This window comes from Papio anubis, chromosome 11, assembly GCF_008728515.1.
Source record: "Papio anubis isolate 15944 chromosome 11, Panubis1.0, whole genome shotgun sequence".
NCBI lineage: Eukaryota > Metazoa > Chordata > Mammalia > Primates > Cercopithecidae > Papio > Papio anubis.
The window spans coordinates 91,267,685-91,285,895 of NC_044986.1; the positions used below are offsets into that span (position 1 = coordinate 91,267,685).

The 18,211-nt window shown below is 46.0% G+C and overlaps 2 protein-coding genes across 27 annotated transcripts in view; one reads left to right on the forward strand and one right to left on the reverse strand.

Moving 5' to 3' along the window:
• CCNY (cyclin Y) overlaps positions 1–18,211 on the reverse strand; it is a 310,137-nt gene that overhangs the window by 208,369 nt on the left and 83,557 nt on the right. Inside the window, exon 1 of one of the 8 annotated variants that reach the window (XM_003903550.4) lies at positions 11,801–12,466. The exons of 3 other annotated variants lie outside the window; for them this stretch is intronic. In XM_003903550.4, coding sequence (XP_003903599.1) covers positions 11,801–11,954 — 154 coding nt within the window. In that variant the 5' untranslated portion in view covers positions 11,955–12,466. Of the gene's footprint in view, positions 1–2,293; positions 2,822–11,800; positions 12,467–18,211 lie in introns of those variants that run through there. 4 more of the 8 variants (XM_009214282.3, XM_009214284.4, XM_021943194.2 and 1 more) reach the window with 4 other exon arrangements.
• The window catches only part of LOC103887425, a 115,505-nt gene continuing 109,839 nt past the window's right edge, over positions 12,546–18,211 (forward strand). For 2 of the 19 annotated variants that reach the window (XR_004177047.1, XR_004177048.1), the window contains exon 1: positions 13,066–14,937. The gene's annotated coding sequence lies outside the window, so the exon portion shown is untranslated. The other 17 variants (XR_004177049.1, XR_004177050.1, XR_004177046.1 and 14 more) reach the window with 16 other exon arrangements.

Sequence of the window (18,211 nt, forward strand, 5' to 3'; positions counted from 1 at the left end):
GTTATGGAGGGTGCTGTTGCTGCTGCTGGCATGGCATCTGGTGGACAGAGGTGGGAGGCCGATAAACATTCTGCAATGGACAGGGCAGCCCCCACCTAACGTCAACAGTGCTGGGAGGGAGAAACCCTGCTATAGTTTCCTTATCAATTCCTGCTTTAAAGTGTCCTTGAATTTCACACCAAGAATCGAGATTTAGCAAATACACATTCACATGTGAATATGACTAATCAAGAAAGAAACTCATTTATGAAAATGAGCTTAGGAAACAGAACACTAAGAAGTGTATCGTCAACTTGCACACTGTCCTCTCTGGTTGGCATCAATATTACAGTTTACATGTTTCAAACCATGTTAAAGCCAGACACAGAGGGCAGGGAAATGCACTCGTTTGAGGCCTTGACTGTCAACCCGCCACTTCCAAAGTAAAGACACAGACGTAGTCGGAGGCTGTGGGAGAGTGGGTAGCAAGGAGAGGCTCTGCTGTGTCCATAAGGCAGCTGGCTGTCTCCTAGTAGACTGCTCACGCATCTACACCATCCCTTTTGTGACTCACCTGCTGAGCTCTCCTTCCAGAGGCACCCTTCATTCTCAACTCTAAAGCCATCCCTCAGTGTCCGAGAGGAATTGGTTTCAGGACCCCTGCAGATACCAAATCCCAAGCATGCTCAAGTCCCACAGTCCACCCTGTGGAACCTGCTGATACACAAAAAGGCGGCCCTCTATCTTACATCCCAAGAACACTGCATTTTCAACCTGGTTTGGTTGGAAAAAATTCACATGGAAGTGTACCCGCACAGTTCAAGTTTGTGTTGTTCCAAGGGTCACTGGATTCCTGTCACAATGCCGCCTTACAAAATATCCTGGATACAAGAGTAAGGTTCATTTTCAAAAAACCCAACTTAGATTTCAACAAATGTTTCTCTCAGACTGTTAGTTCCATGGAAGAAGGAAATTGTGTCCAGATTCAGCCCATCCCTAACTGAGAATCACTGCCATGCTAGCTGTCCAGCCCGAGCCATTCTCCAGGGCACAGCACAGAGGCACCCAAACATCGCCAAGAATAAAAGCATCCGAGTTACTTCTGGCTGTCTGCTGCTGACCTCTCAGGGCCCTGCCGGGCTTTCACAGCCCTGCTATCTTGCAGTGGGGTCCTTCCTGACTCATCTCACCCTGGACGGGGACTCCTGCTCATATCCTCTGCTCACATCTTACACTTCCAACACCCAGAGGCCGCAGGCAGCTTCCTACTGTGAGTGACGAAGTTGTATCCTCCTGCTTCAGAAAAGAACTCAACCAACAGCCAAGTGTGCCCGCAGAGCACACACAGTGCTTAAGATATGTACCATAACAGAACCAACAATCCTCCTCAGAAGTCAGTGGTTCGCAAAGCAAGAGCATGTTCCAGCCCTCGGATGGACCCCTCCGTGGTTATGCCTAGCATCATCCTTTCTGAACAGCAAGCTTACTAGGCTTCCTCCAGACTCCCTACCACCAAATAGGATAAATGGCAAATCAGACATCAGATTTATCTTACAGAAAAGTGGGAGTCGAGCATTTGCTAACATCAGAGTGAATAAACAACTTGTAACTCTTCAATAACATCAGCTTTGGCTTTCAGAAGATAGAAGGCAATCTCCAATGCTATATAAACTGCTTATCATCACTTTGCAAGCAAAAGAGCAACAAGCACTACATGGTAAAATAACGGTTCACAGCTTGAGGGAAAAAAGGCTGTGGAAAAATAAGATTATCCCTAAACTGACAAAAGTAACACTCACTGTAAATGAAAGGAATCCTTGATAAATGTGTGCATCAAGGAAACACAGCCATGGGAAACACAATACCATGACTTCTTTCTCCTCCGGGACGCTGGCAGGATACACAGACGAGGAGCTGTAAAATCTGGACTTTTAAACAACTACACAAATTCTACAAACCTATTGTAAGAACCAGAAATAATTTAAAGGATTATTATTATTGCACTAACTGGAATAAATGTATCCAATAAAATCCTGAAAGTCAATTAAAATCCTAAGACCATGTAATCATGAATAGACAGAATTCTAAATTTGGAGTGAAATCTTTTCTCGAGAAGTGAAAAACAGACCTCATCCTACCCACCATGCACTAATTCCTCTGATTCATGTTAAATCTGTAGTGTGAGGCAAGGAGTTTACCAAATATAAACAAAATATCCTTAATAACTTCTCTTTTTCCTTATTGCCCACCAAGAAAGAAGCATCCACCCAAAATAAAGAACTTGCTTATAAAATGTTGTAAGCACTGCACTCACAGTTTTGAAACATATAGCTATATTACATAGAACTCCCATGCAGAGAATTTCCTAGTCAGCCTTCACAGTCAGAAGGTCTATAATCAGAGGCATCCAAAATAGAAGTGACTTGCATTTCACCACCCAACTGGGATTTCTGCAAAGCTCACAAAGCAAACTGGCACGGATGTGATTGTAGTTGCTAACAATTCTCTTTACTGTGCCCAGCTGTATTTCTCTCAGTACCAGGAGCCAGCTGACATGTCTAAGCTGCTCATACATTTCTGCTGAGCAAGCCACTCACATACACCATACCCAATGAAGCCCCGCTATACATCCCCAGTAGGGAATAACGTGTCTGAACCCGCACTATACATCCCCAATAGAGGATAATGTGTCTGCACTGAAGTAATTTTTAATGCAAGTAGTATAACCATGGGAGACTAGACCCCAGAGTTGTTACCATGGCCCAAAACATTTTAGAATTCCTATTATGAAACTGCCTCTCAGATCGGTTTTTAAACCATACTAAAACAAAAACACAAAATAATAACAAAAAAGTTTTTTTACAAACTAATGGGGCCAGGCACTGTGGCTCACACCTATAATCCCAGCACTTTGGAAGGCCGAGGCAGGCAGATGGTTTGTGCCCAGGAGTTCGAGACCAGCCCGGGCAACATGGCGAAACCCTGTCTCCACAAAAAATACAAAAATTAGCCGGGCATGGTGGCACGCACCTTTAGTCCCAGCTACTTGGGAGGCTGAGGTGGGAGGATCACTTAAGCCCGGGAGGCAGAGGTTTGCAGTAACCTCACGCCACTGCACTCCAGCGTGGGCAACAGAGCAAAACCCGTCTCAAAAAAAAAAAAAAAAAACCTAACGTATAGAACATCCATCTTCTGACAAAGATGAAAAACAGAGATTTACAGGTTTTCCACTTACCTATTTGAAAAGCAACCTTCCTGGCAAGGCAACAAAGTAGCAGTCTGGAGTTGGCCAATCCCTGAAATGAACTCTCCTGCCAGAGTCACCAAGGGACTTTATAGGCAAAAAGCTTGCTGACTTGTGGGATCCACCAATCTGAGTTGCCAGGCTGACATGCTCAATTTTAGCTTTAGCACACCCTTCTCTCCAAGCTGGCAGATAGCAAAGGAAGACCCCAGAAAAAGGAAAGGGAGACAGAGAGCCTAGCAACAGCTACCAGCAGCACACAGAGCCAACAGCAGAAAAGGAAAGGTGGGCGGGGTATCTCCTGATCTCCCTGTAACTCTGGGTCTAGCCAGTTAGACTCCTTTCCTAAAAGAAACGGGAACAACAGTCCCTAATAACCTGCTGAGGAATGCCTGACCTTATTATTTCAGGTCACCAAGTACCCTTTATTAAAAGCAGTATTTTAATATAATAAAGCATATTTATGCAAGCCTCAAAACCCTATTCTTTGAATAAATAAGTAAGCAAGCAAGCCCTGGCTCCAGCTTATACCTAAGGGTGCATGCTGACATTCCTAGGAATGTGGTTCCGAGGACACAGTTAGGAGACAGCCTGGGTGGGCTCCACTACCCCAGGAGTCAGGGAAAGCTTCTTCAAATATTCACCCCACTGGGCATCACACTGACTTCAGAAAGATGCAACTCAGAAGAGTAATGAATCTGAGAAATAGTATTTCTATTCCAAATTCTACAGCCAGCAAGCATCCCACTCAAAGGTCAGACAGCTCTATATAACCTCACCCTACCCAGCTCTAAAATTACAGTTATGTTCTGGGACTGCCTTGAAACCTGCTTTGATGTCTTTGTTAGGATAAGCCCTTTAGGCTTCCAGTTTCTCTGGCTATGGACAGTCCAAACATAATTAGGTGTAGATCTTGGAGCATACTTCGCATATAATACAACAAAATCAATGTGAGTGCCACATTCATAATGACATAAGTTCATCTAGTACCATGTGGCTTATTAAGCATTTTAGCCTCATTTGGATCCTTACAGTACTACCTCAATGTGTAAGGCGAGACAGTTTTTTTTGTGTTTTTTTTTTTTTGAGACGGAGTCTCTGTCGCCCAGGCTGGAGTGCAGTGGCGCAATCTCGGCTCACTGCAAGTTCCGCCTCCTGGGTTCACACCATTCTCCTGCCTCAGCCTCCTGAGTAGCTGGGACTACAGGTGCCCGCCACTGCACCAGGCTAATTTTTTGTATTTTTAGTAAAGACCAGGTTTCACTGTGCTGGCAAGGACAGTCTTGATCTCCTGACCTCATGATCCACCCACCTCATCCTCCCAAAGTGCTGGGATAACAGGTGTGAGCCACGGCGCCCAGCTCAAGGCAAGGCAGTATTTTTAAGCACTTTTTTTAAGCAGAAGAGGAAGGTGAGGTTCAGCAGGACGGAGGCCCCCCAGTAAAAGTGGAGCCACATCTGGAATGCGTGTCTTTCCATTACGAGGCTTCCTCTCTTTGCCCTCCACCACACTTCACAGAGCTGAGAGCACACCCTATAAATCCCCTGAGAAGAGCCCTCTCTGACTTTACCTTCCTTGAGCCTTTCCTTTCTTCAGGAAAGACAGGCTAGAATAATGCTGAGAATCACAGAAGAAACGGTCTCATGACCAAGGCTCCAAGCAACAAACTACTCAACATCTTAAGAGGATGAGAAATGCTGCAGGGAAAGTGAACTCTCACCCTTCTTCCAGCTACAAACTGGAAACAATACTGAAAGGATGAGGGGCTTACATCAACTGTCATTGCTGGGGACCTACCCTCATGGCCCAATGTTGAATGATGAAAGGATTCGTACTGTGAAGTATGACAAGTATGATACTGTCAATAGCCCTCTTGGGAAAAATAGCACTGTTTCCTTAAAGTCAATCCAATGTGACACACTTGGAGCTAAATATCTGACCTTATGTGATTAAAACAGAATTTCAAAGCCACTCACATATCCTGTTTCTTGGTATTTTTTGGTTCTGCCCCTTCTTCCTGGACAGAAATAAATTTAATCTTCGCATTAGTTTCATCTAGCCATAAATGTAAAAGCAAGACCATCAGGCTGGGGACTGTGGCTCACACCTGTAATCCCAGCACTTTGGGAGGCAGAGGCGGGCAGATCACCTGAGGTCAGGAGTTCGAGACCAGCCTGGCCAACACGGCAAAACCCCATCTCTACCAAAAGTACAAAAATTAGCTGGGTGTGGTGGTGCGTGCCTGTAGCCCCAGTTACTTAGGAGGCTGAGGCAGGGGAATCACTTGAACCCAGGAGGCGGAGAGTGCAGTGAGCTGAGATGGCACCACTGCACTCCAGCCTGGGCAATAAGAGCAAAACTGCATCTCAAAAAAAAAAAAAAAAGACCATCAGCTCCGTAGAGGAGGGTGAGAAGGTGAGAAAAGCTACCACTCCACAGAATTATTTAGTTTTCATTACTCTCAAAAAGCAGGCAACAGGCTGGGCGTGGTGGCTCACACCTATAATCCCAGCATTTTGGGAGGCCAAGGTAGGTGGATCATATGGACCAGTCTGGCCAACATGGTGAAACCCCATCGTTACTAAAAATACAAAAATTAGCTGGGCAGTAGTGGCATTCACCTGTAATCTCAGCTACTCGGGAGGCTGAGGCAGGAGAATTACCTGAACCTGGGAGGCAGAGGTTGCAGTGAGCCAAGATCGCACCACTGCACTCCAGCCAGGGCAAGAGAGTGAAACCCTGTCTCAGTTTAAAAAAAAAAAAAAAAAAAGCAGGCGGGAAAGTAAAAGTCCTAATCACAAAATATTGCTAGACAAAAGCATACAGGCAATAACTGTGAATCTCTTGAAACAAAGTGGGCTGGGCCAGGCACCAGGAGGTTCAGATTCTAGACATGGATCATTCTCTAATTAGCTGTCACAGGGCAGTTGAGGCATGGAGGCAAGCTGACAGCAGACTGAACCCCAGCTGCCACTAACAAACTGAGGAACCTTCCACAAATGTCTTAACCTTTAAGGCCCAATTTCTTCACCTAGAAAGTGGGGAGAATGATGAGAAGACTAAGACAATACAGGTCAATTAATTAGCACTGTTCTTGGCTGAAAATTAACAGAATAAATTCTACTACCATTATCCATGATCTGCATGACCTGGGCAAGAAACAACACCTCTCTGAGATTCAGTCTTCTTACCTGTAAAACAGGGGTGTAGAAGCAAAGGACTCCTTGATTCTAAGCGAAAGAGAAACATATGAAAAGCAAGTACAGATAGGTTATGGGCCCACGGTCAGTGCTATGGAGAATGGCTCTCTTGACAAATCCTTAAACTGCACTTCTACACACTGTTAACTAATACGAAGTCACATGCTTGGTCGGAGTGTTTCCACACATCTCACAGGCAGCGGGGCTGATAAGTCTTAGCCTGGAAAGAAAGTCCACAGGTATGTTCTGCTCACTAGGGCTGATAATGTTAATGTGGGATGAAGATTCAAGAAAGTGCTGCAGAGGTGATGTTAAATAGATTGTAGACACTCAAGGAAGCCAAGAACAATATGCAAGCTCATCCTTCAGGAACTTAAGATTTCAAATTGCCCCCATGTCCCCACCCTTCTAACAGCAATCATACTTTAGACAGTTATCCCTCCGTTGCTTGGGATGAGTCCCTGAGGCTTCTAGCTTCTCTGGCTGTAGAGTCTCCAAACACCATGTACCTATATCCCATAAGACACTTCACATCTCAGACAAGAAAATCAACATAAGTGACTATGTTCATAATTGCAGATGTTCATCTAGTACTTTTTGGTTAATTAAGCATTTGAGTCTCAATTTGATCCTTAAGGATGTAAGGCCACAGCTAAAGTCATTCGTTGAAAGAAACAAGGAAAAAAGACTAAAAATACCACATTAGTAAACAGATTCCCATTAGCCAGGGTTTCCTTTCAGCCTGGGTGTGTTTTCTTTTTTTTCTTTATATGCTTTAAAACCTTTAAGTTTCATTTTCAGGACATCACTCTATCTGTTACCTCTCAGGTTAAACTACAAAGCCAAAAAGTTTCACATCCATGCTACTTTCATTATGACAAATCCTCTTCATTGTCTTCTTCCCTCCTGTTTCCCCTCACCCAATAAATACACGCGATGATGTTCTCACTCACATCTTTCAATGGTTGGTTTCACTCAACAAATTCATTCAACAAATATTTATAGTATCTTCAAGGAATCAGGTGCTACTCTAGGCACTTAGGTTACATCAGTGAACCAAACAAATATTCTACTGGAACTTACATGCTAGTAGGTGAAAGTAGCTATTATTTATGTTTATACTTATACAGTGTATCATGAGATATTAAGGAATAAAGAAACAAGAGTGCAGGGAATATGCACTGGCATTGCCAGTGGGCAGCAGAAAGGATGTTTAAAGGTGATTGGGAGGGCCTCCCTGAAAAGGTCAGGCTTGAACCAAGGCTGCAGGTGATAAAGGGACTCAGCCAAGAGAGCACATGGTGAACACTTCAGGCAGAGGAAGAGAACAGGGGTGGAAGTTTGTGTCTGGTATGTTCCAGGAGGGGCAGGGAAGGAGGCCAATGTGGTTGGAATGAACGACTGAGTGAGCTGATGGCAGGCAGATCCCAAGGGGCCCTGAAGACCACCGTACGGCTTTTACTTGTGCAATGAGGCGTCACTGCCGTTTTTGAGTGAAGGAATAAGTTAAAGTTTTTTAAAGGATCTCAGCCATGGCTGTTGTGTTGAGAACAGACTGGAGTAGGCAAGGGAGGAAGCAGGGAGACCAGGTGGGCTGGCGGAGACAGCAGCTGCTTAGATCTTCAGAACAGCAGCAGTAGAGGTCTTGAGAGTGGTCAAAGTCTGGATGTATTCTGAGGACGGAGAGCCACACTTTCCTACCAGATATGATACAAGACGAGGGAGAAAGTGAGTTGTCAAGTATGACAGGTAAGCTATAAAAATGAAAAGAATGGGCCAGGAGCGGTGTCTCACCCCTGTAATCTCTGCACTTTGGAAGGCCAAGGTGGGCAGATGACCTGAGGTTGGGATTTCGAGACCAGTCTAACAAATATGGAGAAACCCCACCTCTACTAAAAATACAAAATTAGCCGGGCATGGTGGCACATGCCTGTAATCCCAGCTACTTGGGACGCTGAGGCAGGAGAATCGCTTGAATTGGGGAGGCGGAGGTTGCAGTGAGCCAAGATTGTGCTACTGCACTCCAGCCTGGGTGACAGAGCAAAACTCCATCTCAAAAAAAAAAAAAAAAATGAAGTTGCCATTAACCATTTTGAGGTAAAACCCTACAAAGACTCTATGGTACAGCTGTTACAAGTATCCTGATTTATTTGATCTCCTCACATTTTAAATTTTCTTTAGTCCCTCCCTCCCTTTTTCCTCCCACAGAAATAATCTAGTCCTGGAAGTCTGGACTGAATAACTGCTGCAGACAGAAGCTGTTTATCTTTGAGAAAGTTTGGATATGACTGCAATGACAAGACACCCTACCCCAGAAGGCAACCCCAAACTAGCTAACGTTTGATGGCTACGTCAAGCAACAATGGAAAGTTTCCACTTGCCACGTATTGGCTGTGTGACTTTGGACAAGTCATTTCTCCTCTCAATGACTCATTTCTTTGTCCTAAAGTAAGGATAATATTACCCATAGGGTTACTGTGAGTTCTAAGTAAATGAATGGAATCCAAGTACTTAGAGCAGCAGCTGGTACAGACAAAGTAATATATAGGTTGCAATTATTACTATCATTTTTTTTCTTTTCCTAAAGAATTGTTCTGAAGATTACTATCGTTGTTATGTGTTGTTGTTTTTTCTCAATCTCTGAATGATTTCATAAAAAATAATACCTGGGGAGCATGAGTCTAATACCAATTTCAAAAACATGAATCACCTAACACTAAGATACACTGAGTACAAAGACACATTAAGTTGCCATAAAGCACCATAGACATCTAAGTACCCGGACTCTAAAATTGTTACTGAAATTCTACAGGACAAATATTATCCCTTCATGTGTCTGGTGACAGAGGGAAGAAAACATGGATACACATATCATATCTCTGTGATTTAAAGACGCTAACCTATCATAGAAGACCCATGAACTTCAAACCTTTCTAAACCAGCTGGGTGGGATGTTTTTCAGGACATAAAAAAAAAATGGTACTTGAGTACTTCAGCTTTTGATATATACTAGAATCAATAATTCTTAAAATCTAGTTTTAAAATGTTTACTAATAACCTAACAATCAATATAACTCAGTTCAAATACATACAGATACAGATTAGCAAATACAGACATACAGATGTTGTGTGCATATATACATACTATCTAATTAAAACTGTTCTCTTCTCTCAGCCTCTGATAATGAATTTCTACCAAAAATGTCCCTGAACAGCAGGTAACACTTCCAAGATTCGTCCAGCCAACAATTCTCAGGCCTACCTGCATCTCAGAACCACCTTGGAGAGATTTAATCAAACATATTAATGGCAATGTACAGTACTAGATTTCTAGTTTAACTGAAACCAATGTTGAGAACTGCTGGCTGGGTCAATGCTGGAAGTATTATTTATTGAATCTGAGAGACAGAAGATGAATTAGTATTTTGGGGTTTAAACTAGCATAATCATAAGAACTGGGATCTGGGATGAGAGGACACCCCACAGCCTAGATTGGAAACCTGCCCTATACTCTCTTAAACTATGCTGAATCTGCAAAACAGTCTTCCAAACGTTCTCTCAAAAATTCCTAATGACTGAAACTTAAGATTTCTTTGAAATGAAAGAACACAAAATATCATTTCACTGTACTCTGGCAAAATTGTACTAAGCCTTAGTGCCAAATACCTGGTTACACTTATTTTTTCCACCTTATTTCCTTACAATAGTCTATAATAACTATGCAGCCTGGCTCTAAGAAATGTAAATCTTTAGTTTTTTTCTCTTTTTTTTTTTTTTTTGATCCATCATTCAAAACATAAAGCCTCCGCTAGATACTGCACAACATAAAGAAAGTTACTGCACAGCATAAAGAAGAAATTATTTCCAAATGTTTTCGCCTGTCAACATAGTATAGGACTGGGTAATGGCTTTCTGTAATAAATTCATTCATTTATTCCTCCCTTTAAAGTGCAATACTTACTGAATGTTTGTTATATGCTAGACTTTTCTTTCAGATGCTAGAGGCTGTGAAAGTGATCAAGACTGATGTGGCCTTCATTCTTCTTTAAATGCCTTTAATGCACAGATTTAAGAAGAAAATATGGCTGTAGTTCAAACATCTAAGAGTATGTTTAAAATAATGGAAATCTAAAATAACAACACTAGAAACATCATATGGATAGTTTACTAAGCGCGTACTAGAAACCAGACGTTGTGTTAGTCTCTTTATACATGGCACTCATTTAATAAAGATGCCCTCCTAAAAAAGATGAAATTACCACTTGGAATAAATTACTCAAAGACAAACGAGAAAAATCTTTCCTTTAGCAGAGTTTAAACGTGGCCTTTCCACAGTAAAGAGAATATTCCATCCTAAAGTCGACAGGAATGAATATGGAGTTGTGTTCATTCATTTACACAAAAATTTTTTCATATTAGTTCAAGCAGATTATGAGAAGATGTTTGGGTTAAAAAAAAATCACGTTGTCATAAAAAGATATTTCCAATTTCAAATCTTTTCAGTTGAAAATTCTATAAACTATATTTTAAGCATGATACATAAATATCCCTCTGTCGATATCATTGCGCAACAGTGCTAATAAATACGTTGCCAAACCAATAAAATAAAACATTACTGGGTGCAGTAATTAGTCTTAGCTTTTTTTCTTTTTGCAAACTCCAGTCCAACCAAAAGTCACCTGAATAAATTATAAATTCATAGGACTGCATTTCGGGCTCATGCAAAAAGTGGGTGACTTAACCCAAAGGTGTCTTGACAATCTTTTAAAGAGCATTCTCGGGAGAAGCTATTTGACTCTAATCCTGGAACCGCCACTCAAAAATATCTTTTTTAAAAAAACGGGAGAATGGGAACGGGGGTCAGCCAAGTGAAGTCCATTTGTAAGCTTCCGAGGAACTGACTCAAGGCAACATGTTTCTCCAACTCCAGGTTGGAGACACCGGGATTCCAAAATGGGAATGCACTCACTTGGCTTTTATAGGACAAACACGTGCACAACTTGGCTTCGGGCTGCATTCAGGTAATGCCTGGAACCCCGAGCTCCCGGGCCGCCCCCGCCCAGCGCTGGCCGCTCCATTAAGGACGAGGACCGGCTCCTGTCACCTCGCGACCCACGCGCACACACCCGCCCCCGGCCCGCCGTGCTGGTTGCCGCGGGCCTGCAAAGTTTCCGCGGCCGCTCACTTGGGGGTAACTAGCCAGGGGTACGCCCGGAGGCTGCGGGGCCCTGGGCGCCTCGGCTGCGCGGGCGAAGCCCCGGTTATGCAAGGGTCGCCGAGACCGGCTGAGCAAGCAAGTGCAGCCGGGCCGCCCCGACGCTGGGTGTGCGGCTGAAGCCGCGGGGAAGGGCAGGGGGCTCGGCGGGCCGCACTCACCATCTATGTTCTCCCGGTCGCTGATGTGCTGCAGGTTGCAGCCCGTGTCCTCGCGGCTCAGGTCCGTGTCCGGCCGGTAGGACTCCAGCCGGGAATGGGCATTTCTCCGGAGCTTGGGGCTGGACGACACGCAGCACGAGGTAGTGTTCCCCATCTTCGGCGGCCCCCCGACTCCTGCTGCGGTCCTGTTCTCCCCTACCCGGGTCGGGCAGACGCGGGGCGCGGGCGGCGGGGGCGTGTGGGGAGGCCCGCCCGCTCGCCGCCAAGGGAGGGGGCGGAAGCCGCGGCCAGCCGCCGGGTCAGCAGCGGCGGCGGCGGCGGGGCCTCGCCATGGGCGGCGGCGGCGACGAGCGGGCGACGGCCCCGACTCCCCCTCGGCCGGCCTATCCGCGGCGGAGGAGCGCTCGGGTCCGCGCGACTGCGGCCGCCGCGCCTACCTCACCCCGCCGCGGCCATGGCGGGCGGCGCCGCGCAGGCCGCCTCCCCCCGCGCTTCCCGGTCGGTGTCCGCTTCCCCGGCAGCGGCGGCCGCCTCCTCAAGAGGTTCCGGTTCAAGCCGGGGGCACGCGTGTCAGCGCCGGACTACTGGACTAGCCGGCGAGCTAGCGGGCAGCGGGCGTGGGCGCGGCCCCTGGGCCCCGCGCGGCGCGGTGCGGCCAGGGAGGATGCTGACGGCCCTCCCCCGCCAGCGGCGCCCGCCCTCGTCGCAGCCCCCGCCCCGCCCCGTCACCGCCCCTTCCCTCTGCCCTGGAAGCAGATCGGCGGCCGCTGGGAGGGCCGGGGCGGCGCGGCCCTGCGCGGATGTGGGATCGCTCCCGGGGGCCGCGCCTCTCTCCGGCGCTGGGGTCGCGGGAGACGTCGTCGGGAGCTCAGTTTCTGGAGGCCCTTCCCCACCCGGCCTCTGCCTCCTCCACTCCCCCGGGCTGGACGGAACGGGGCCTAGCGCGGTGTGCGAGGTGTGTCCCCGGGACCCGCAACGGGCGCGAGTGCAGCCGGGCCCGGATTGGGGACGCAGGCCCAGGGAGCTGAGGCTGCGCCTGCCTCTCCGAGACCGGTCTGGTTCTTTTTGTCTTCTTCTTCTTCTAATTTATTTTTTTAGAGATACGGTTTCGCTCTGTCGCCCAGGCTGGAGGGCAGTGGCGCAATCTCGGCTCACTGCAGCCTCGAACTCCTGGGCTCAAGCGATTCTCCCGCCTCAGCCTCCAAAGTAGCCGGGACTACAGGCGCGCGCCACCACCCCTGGCTAAGGTAGGGTGTGTGTGTTTGTGTGTGTGTGTGTGTGTGTGTGTGTGGCGCGCGCCACCACCCCTGGCTAAGGTAGGGTGTGTGTGTGTGTGTGTCCAAAGCAGTGAGGACTACAGGCCACCGCCACTACATCAGGCTAAGGTAGGGTGTGTGTGTGTGTGTTAACTTTTTGTAGAGATGGGATCTCGCTTCGTAACACGGGCTCCCGACCCTAAGCCAGGCTAAGGTGGTGGATGTGAGTGTGTGTCTGTGTTAACTTTTTGTAGAGATGGGATATCGCTTCGTAACCCGCGCTGGTATCGAACTCCTGGCTTCAAGCAATCCTCCCGTCTCGGCCTCCCGTGGGATTATGGGCATGAGCCACGGCACCTGGGTTTTGTTTTTGTTTTAGCATTTAAAAGAAGCTGGGCCTTGATTTGGGAGTTCTCTCTTCTATTATATTTTGAGCTTTGCCGAGAACTTGATGGTGACCTTGTTTTAAGCTGTGAAATAAATCTTGAGGTCCCAGAGCTATTTTAATGTTGAATTCGCTGTGGAGTTTTTTTTTAGTTCCTTGGAGGTTAACGTGAGGTAGAGAACTAAATTAACAAAATTCATCCACTGCCCTTGCTTTGCTTTGCTTTTAGAATGCCTTCGGGTTTTGTCGTGATGGGGACAAGTTCACTTAGGCCAGTTGACTAAGATCAAGGTATGTGAACGTTCCTGGCTATGAGAGAAGTACAGTAAATGTTGGTTCGCATTCCATCCCGACGCCCATCCCTGACTTTTCTTGCCTTTATTGGGAAGAATATAAGGTGGAGAAACAAACTTCCCACCCTTTTTCCAAATATTTACTGAGGAGAGTCATGAGACTGGTCGGGGGGTGGGGGGGCTGGGAATTTTTTGAACTAGTTCTTGAAAAAAAGACTAGTATGATAGTACAGCTATCTTAATTTTTTATATGAGGAAACTGAGGCCGAGAAATGAAATCATGCCTTGATTTATTCAGACCTCAGTACCTGTTAGTGACAAATCCAGGTACTAAAAGGGAAGAGAAGGAATAAGGGACTTGGTATTTGTCTGGCATCAGCAATGTGTGGACATCTTGTGAAAGGCTTTATAAACATTTCATTTAATTCTCTACATCTAGCCATGTTTTAACCTGTGCTTTCTCTCCCTTTCCAAGTACTGTTTATACATTTATTAGTCCATATTTTAAAAGCTCCATGCTCTCGTCTGTATTAATGCTATTTGTTAGGATAAGTGGCAGATGTCCATGGAAAATAAGTGGCTGCAAAGTGGTAATGCTGACCAGATGAGAAAAGAAGTGTGAAAGGGGAATTCTAAAGAATTACAGCCCTGGAGAGGGTGGGTAGACAGCAACAGTCCAAAATAGTGCTCTTCATTGAGGCTGTGTAGACCTTCCTGCTTCCTGGGAAAGCTGATTGGGGCATATTTACACTTGCATGTGTGTATTCAGATTGTCTGGGCTATGCAGTTTGGGTCAGATTGCTGAACCCTTGGGAGAGGAGTTCCCTTGTTGTCTGTTCTGATTGCTGCTTTGTAATTTGGGCCATATATGAAAGTCAGCATTCAGTCATTGAACCATAGGTGTGTGGCATATCTACTTAGGCGCATTACACAATTTTTATTTCATTATAAAATGTATAACATTTACATTCAATTGTGGTTTGAGGGCTTAAGAGGAGAAAGAGACAGTGGCACTAAGGTGACTTGCTTCCTGTCCAGGCAGGTCACTGGGCAGTGTTAACTGGGAAGAGCATCTGGAAGACCAGAGATCAATGTAGCCACATACCCTTAACAAAGGGTGGTACAGCCTGTGGTCTGCCGGGATTTTTCTGCCCCCGCACCATGCCTATCTCCTCTGTGACATTTCCACCATATTCCCCTTAGGTATGTACCTGTTTGGACTTTAGAGTGTAACTTTTGGTCAAGAATCCTGGAGAGAAAAGATGGGTACTAAAGCCTCGCTAGTGATTTGCCTGGTTGCCGACCCCCGCAACTCACCCACCCTACATGCACACTTCAGACTCCTCCAGGCAGATGCTCCCTGCCTGACACACAGTGACACTTTGGGAAAAATTGCAGAACAGTAACCAACTCTAAGCAGAGAAATGTGATGTCAAAATGATAGTAATGAGAGATGTCATTTGTTGAAACCCTGCTAGCTGCCATGCACTATACTATTTCTTACATCTAAATCTGATAAGTTGTACCCCATTTTATAAATAGACACTTTAACTCTGATAAGTAAACCTATGCAAGATCAAACTACTGAGAAATGTCCTAACTGGGAATTTGAACCTGGTTCTAAATTCCGAAGTCCAAGCTACATCCACGCCAACCTCCTACCTCCCATCTCCGGGACTTTGTGAGTAGAAAAACAAGTGTTGCTTCTCTCCTCTCTTTTCTGTCCTAAAGGAAGCTGGGAGCTGACCACTTAGGACTAGTACTAACCTTTAAGGGAGAGAAAGGGATGAGGGTAGCCTTGTTATTTCTGTGGGGTTCAGCCCTCAGACCAGAGTAAGAAGACAGGCAACAAGGTTGAGGAATAGCCATATGCAGAAATAACGTGTATCTAGCCACAGCATCTCCAGCACTGTGTCACTCGGGAATCAAAATACAGGGACAGTTCCTCAGTAGAGTGTGGATCTAGCCCAGAATGTGGACAAGGGGAGTGGGGAAGGGGAGAGGTACACACTGAGCACTGTAACAAGGCCTGTCCTCAAGCTTGAGGAGGATTAGGAGGATGGCTTGAGTCTGGGAGTTGGAGGTTGCAGTGAGCTATGATTGCACCACTGCACTCCAGCCTAGGTGACAGAGTGAGACCCTGTCTCTTAAAAAAAAAAAAAGGAAATTGGCCTGGATCTACTCATACCCACCCTGCTGTTTGAGCAGAAAGAATCTTCTGGGAATTATTTTGTTTCATCTTTCTCCATGATCACTGTTGAATAATTTGATCACTGTAACCAGGTAAATATAAAACTTAGGTGGGCCAGGCATGGTGGCTCACACCTGTAATCCGAGCAATTTGGGAGGCCAAGGCGGGTGGATCACAAGGTCAGGAGATCAAGACCATGCTGGCTAACACGGTAAAACCCTGTCTCTTTTAAAAATACAAAAAATTAGCCAGGCGTGGTGGCGGGCACCTGTAGTCCCAGCTGCTCGGGAGGCTGAGGCAGGAGAATGGCCTGAACCCGCGAGGCGGAGGTTGCAGTGAGCCGAGATCGCGCCACTGCACTCCAGCCTGGGCGACAGAGCGAGACTCTGTCTCAAAAAAAAAAAAAAAAAACAACTCAGATGAACTATAGCTAAGTCAGTGCTCTCGATGCTGTTGTAGCAATAGTAGCTTTGTTTTTCACAGAAAAAAACAAAATTTTCTGTGGAACCACACTATTTAAAACATAAGCGATATTAGTATCAACTTGTATAATTTATAGATCTACTTATAAAAACAATCAAGAATAGGCTACCTTAATTGAATCAGGAGGAGATAATTGCAGTCTTACATCAGCCATACTCATATCCATGAAATATGAGTCAGTCATTTGCACAACTGCCTGAGTCACCTCCTGGAACACAGAAAACACTGAGCTGGGTTAGCCCAGGACCTGAACCTTTCGTGAAAAGGAAAATGTGTAGCGTCTCCTCGGGGTATGGCTGCCCTTTCACCTGCTAGTCAGTTTCTCATGACAGTTACTCAAGCATTTCTAAGGCAGTTGTGGAATAACCAAGACCTTCTGTGTGTTGTGCTACTGATGCTCCTCCTGTCACCGACCTCCTCTCCAAATGAGGCCTGCCTTTTGTCCTTGGTGGTAGGCAGTCCACAGTGTAACCAGCTACAGGGGAAGTATTTACTTTGATAACCACTTGACCTTGATCAAGGCAGGTGACTCATTTATGGATAACATTTTTGAGAGTATACTGAGCCAGGAACCATGAGGATACAAAAGTGGATTATAGTTTCCATTCTGGAGAAATTCACAGTCCAGTAAGTTAAACAATCACAAGAACAAGTTTCCAGCAATGAGAGTGATTGCAGCCACTGAGTGGTGAAATCTAAGGAATGCCACGCCTGCCACCTATAAATATCTACATTTATCGCCTGGGCATATACCTCAAATTGCACCATGAGAAATTTATTTCCATGAAATTAGGAACTACCCAGAAATTCTCTATCCAAATAAAAATTCCCGCAAGAAAATAAGGATGGCTAATAGTTTTAAGTAGTAGTGCCAAGTCTTTTGGACGAGAGTAACTGCCAGGGATGTTGTGTTGAGGAGGATTCTGAGGTCATGTTCCAGCTTAGCAGAGAAGGGAGCCGCCATGAGGGAAGGAGTGAGGGAGAAGGTAGCACTTGTGCCACATATTTTTCTTAAGTAAAACCTTTGTTAATAGAATGCATGATGAAACAGGAACAGCCAAGGTCTCTGGCATCTGGGAGAAAGCCCACTTGGAAACTGATTTATCTGCCTCACCACTGCAAGTTCACTATCTGTCCCCACACTAAATGGCCTTAGGAAGCCCAGACTATCTCTTGCCAAACTCTACCTTCTTTATCCTTCCATACTCTTCAAGAAGAGAAATGGTATATATATGTGGGATCCTTGAGAACTGGGATGTACCTGTGATCAGGCAAAATGTAGCATCTAGCAGGGTCAGGTATAGGTTGAAGTGAGAGAGGTGGCTACTGTGCTCCCCAGTGGCTGTTCTCCCATCTCCCATAGTTTCAAGGCCTGTTTCGTGAAGTACAGCAATATGCCCAGCTCAAAGATGACAGCTGGCCACAGGACTAAGTCTGGCCACTAAGATGTGAGTGGATGCTTCCAGAAAAGGTCTCCAAAGAGGCTACCTCTAGCCAGGCACGGTGGCTCACGCCTGTAGTCCTAGCACTTTGGGAGCCCAAGGCGGTGGATCACCAGAGGTCAGGAGTTTGAGACCAGCCTGGCCAACATGGCAAAACCCTGTCTCTACTAAACATACAAAAATTAACCGGGCATGGTGCCGCACGCCTGTAATCCCAGCTACTCAGGAGGCTGAGGAGGGAGAATTGCTTGAACCCAGGAGGTGGAGGTTTGCAGTGAGCTGAGATGGTGCCACTGCACTCCAGCCTGCATGACAAGAGCAAGACTCCATCTCAAAAAAAAAAAGCTACCTCTTCTCTGCT